The sequence below is a fragment of the Pistacia vera genome, unplaced genomic scaffold, assembly GCF_008641045.1.
Source record: "Pistacia vera cultivar Batoury unplaced genomic scaffold, PisVer_v2 Contig121, whole genome shotgun sequence".
NCBI classification, from domain to species: domain Eukaryota; kingdom Viridiplantae; phylum Streptophyta; class Magnoliopsida; order Sapindales; family Anacardiaceae; genus Pistacia; species Pistacia vera.
Genome location: NW_022195260.1, coordinates 463,965 through 466,220, shown reverse-complemented (window position 1 = coordinate 466,220; position 2,256 = coordinate 463,965). Strand labels below are relative to the sequence as shown.

Sequence of the window (2,256 nt, the reverse complement as noted above, 5' to 3'; positions counted from 1 at the left end):
CAGGCGAAAAGTAAGTTCTCGATGCCGTTGAGCTATCTGAGCAACATACGACAGGAGAGGAATGAATCCCTTTAGTCTTACATAGACAAATTCCACAAGGAACTCCACAAAGTGGCTTACACTTCCGAAGAGTCTGTTTGGACTCTCATTATTGTAGGGGTTCACCCATAGACTGACTTGTGGAAAGAATTATGATCTAAGGATGATGTTTCCCTTACCCGTTTTTATGACCTTACTAAGAAGTATCTCAAAATAAAAAATTATATGGTCGCTCTTAATTGCCATGACCCTGGTCCCTCGACCAGTGCTCCCAACCGAGGGGAGAATAGTAGAAAGGTTAATCACAGATGGGCTAATGACGATCAGCAGAAAGGAAAGAAACAGCGATTTGAGCCCAAAAAATATTATGCCCAAGTTCCTTGTCGTGATCGCGACAAAAGCCAATACACTCCTTTGAATGCCTTAGTGCCAGCCATTCTGGATAAGTCAGAGGAGGCCAGCCTGCTCAGAGAGTCAGAGCCAGAGCCCATAAAGAATCCCTTCTTAGCCAGGAATAGCAAAAAGTATTACCGCTATCATCGGGATAATGGGCATCACACTGATCAGTGTTGGGCTCTCAAGCAAGCAATTGAAGACCTCATCAAGCAGGGGCACTTTAAGGAGTATGTTGATGGTTCGACTCCCATTCGGGAAAAGGGTCAAGAGGAACAAGGGAAGAAGCGTCGTGGTCGTAAAGGTCTCTACTGTGTGGGGATCATCTTTGGAGGACCACACCTCGCGGACAATTCTCAAGGTGCCCAGGAAAGATATGTTGGGGAAGCTCGTCATGACCCCATGAGTGTGATGAACACGGCACTGCGACCCGCTAAGGTTCATAGGGAAGAAGAGATTACCTTCTTTGAGAAAGACGCGGTGCGATTGTATCATCCCCATGATGATGCACTCATCATCACGCCTGAAATAGGTTGGTGTGAAGTCCACAGAATATTGGTGGACAATGGAAGCGCTGTGAATATCTTGTTTCAGCGAGCTTTCGAAAAAATGCAATTAGACGAGACAGACCTGAAGCCTGCCTCTATCCCACTCTACGAGTTTACTGGGGATCATCTGATTCCTAGGGGAACAATTGCACTCCCTATCACTTTGGGTGAGACCAATGAAGTGACCAAGATGACGGAGTTCTTGGTAGTAGACTATACGTCTGCCTTTAATGGCATTTTGGGACGACCTTTACCACAAAGTTTTAAGGCCATCACCTCAATCTATCATTTGAAAATGAAATTCCCCACTCCGACGGGGATTGGGGAAGTAAAAAGATCTCAACGTGAATCTCGTGACTACTACATAAGAGCAGTGCAAATGGCGTGCAAGGGAAAAGAAAGGCCACTAGGCATCCCCGAGCAGGCTATGACGATCAGCAGGATCGAGCCATAGCCTAGTAGAGGACAACATAGACCCTTGCATCTAGGAGTGCCCTTATAGTGGGCCAGTTGAGGATCTATCTAAGATATCAGTGTTAGTAAATGATCCATATACGGAGCGGAAACAAAAAAAAAAAAAAATAATAATAATAATACAAGGATCGTTTACATGAGCCAAGATCAAGGGTATAATTTTAAAATTTATATTAAAGTAAAATCTGCACAAAAGGTTATTCATGAGTTTAGAACCATACGCATGTTTGGAGGCTCCACCATGTTTGTCTTTGAACGTTTTGCTACCGACCCAAGCGTAGGATCGAGTCCACGTAGTCCACACGAAGACAATCACAAAAGAACCAAAGAGGGATTTGCTAGATCCTCTTTGGCTTTAAGATTAAGAAGAAAGGAAATCAAATTGAATTGATTTTAGGCAAAAAGTGTTTCTGCTGTGGGAGAGAATGAGAGGGGCTGCTATGTGTTTTTTTATTTTAAAGAGAAATCAATTACCTTTTCAATTAACACACACTTTTTCTTTTTATAGTAAATCAAGTTGCCCTATTCCCATATGGAATGGGCTTGGGCTCCAACCCAAACACCCCATGTTACCAAACACTCCCAATTTGATATTTTATTTTCCATCATTATCTCAATTAAAATCAATTAATATATATTTAATATATATTAACATTTAACAATAATGATAATATATTTAAATATGTGCGGACAAATATTTAAATGTAATTTCACTTATTTAATTTTTCTAACAAATTAAATAAAGGCTACGACCTCAGTAAATTTAATTACACTATGAAATTACAAAAATACCCTTTCTAAA

General features: G+C 41.0%; 1 protein-coding gene across 1 annotated transcript; it reads left to right on the top strand.

Moving 5' to 3' along the window:
* The first annotated feature begins 264 nt into the window (after positions 1-264).
* On the top strand, positions 265-1,434 carry LOC116113251. The gene is made up of 2 exons (XM_031399395.1): positions 265-624; positions 697-1,434. The coding sequence occupies exons 1-2, from the start codon at positions 265-267 to the stop codon at positions 1,432-1,434; spliced, it is 1,098 nt and encodes a 365-aa protein (XP_031255255.1).
* The last annotated feature ends 822 nt before the right edge of the window (positions 1,435-2,256 follow it).

What these genes read in the sequence shown, in the direction of transcription:
- LOC116113251 (XM_031399395.1), top strand. Translation starts at nt 265, where the DNA reads ATGGTCGCTCTTAATTGCCATGACCCTGGTCCCTCGACCAGTGCTCCC. An exon ending in AGTGTTGGGCTCTCAAGCAA is followed by an intron (nt 625 to 696) that starts GCAATTGAAGAC and finishes ATTCGGGAAAAG; the next exon opens with GGTCAAGAGGAACAAGGGAA.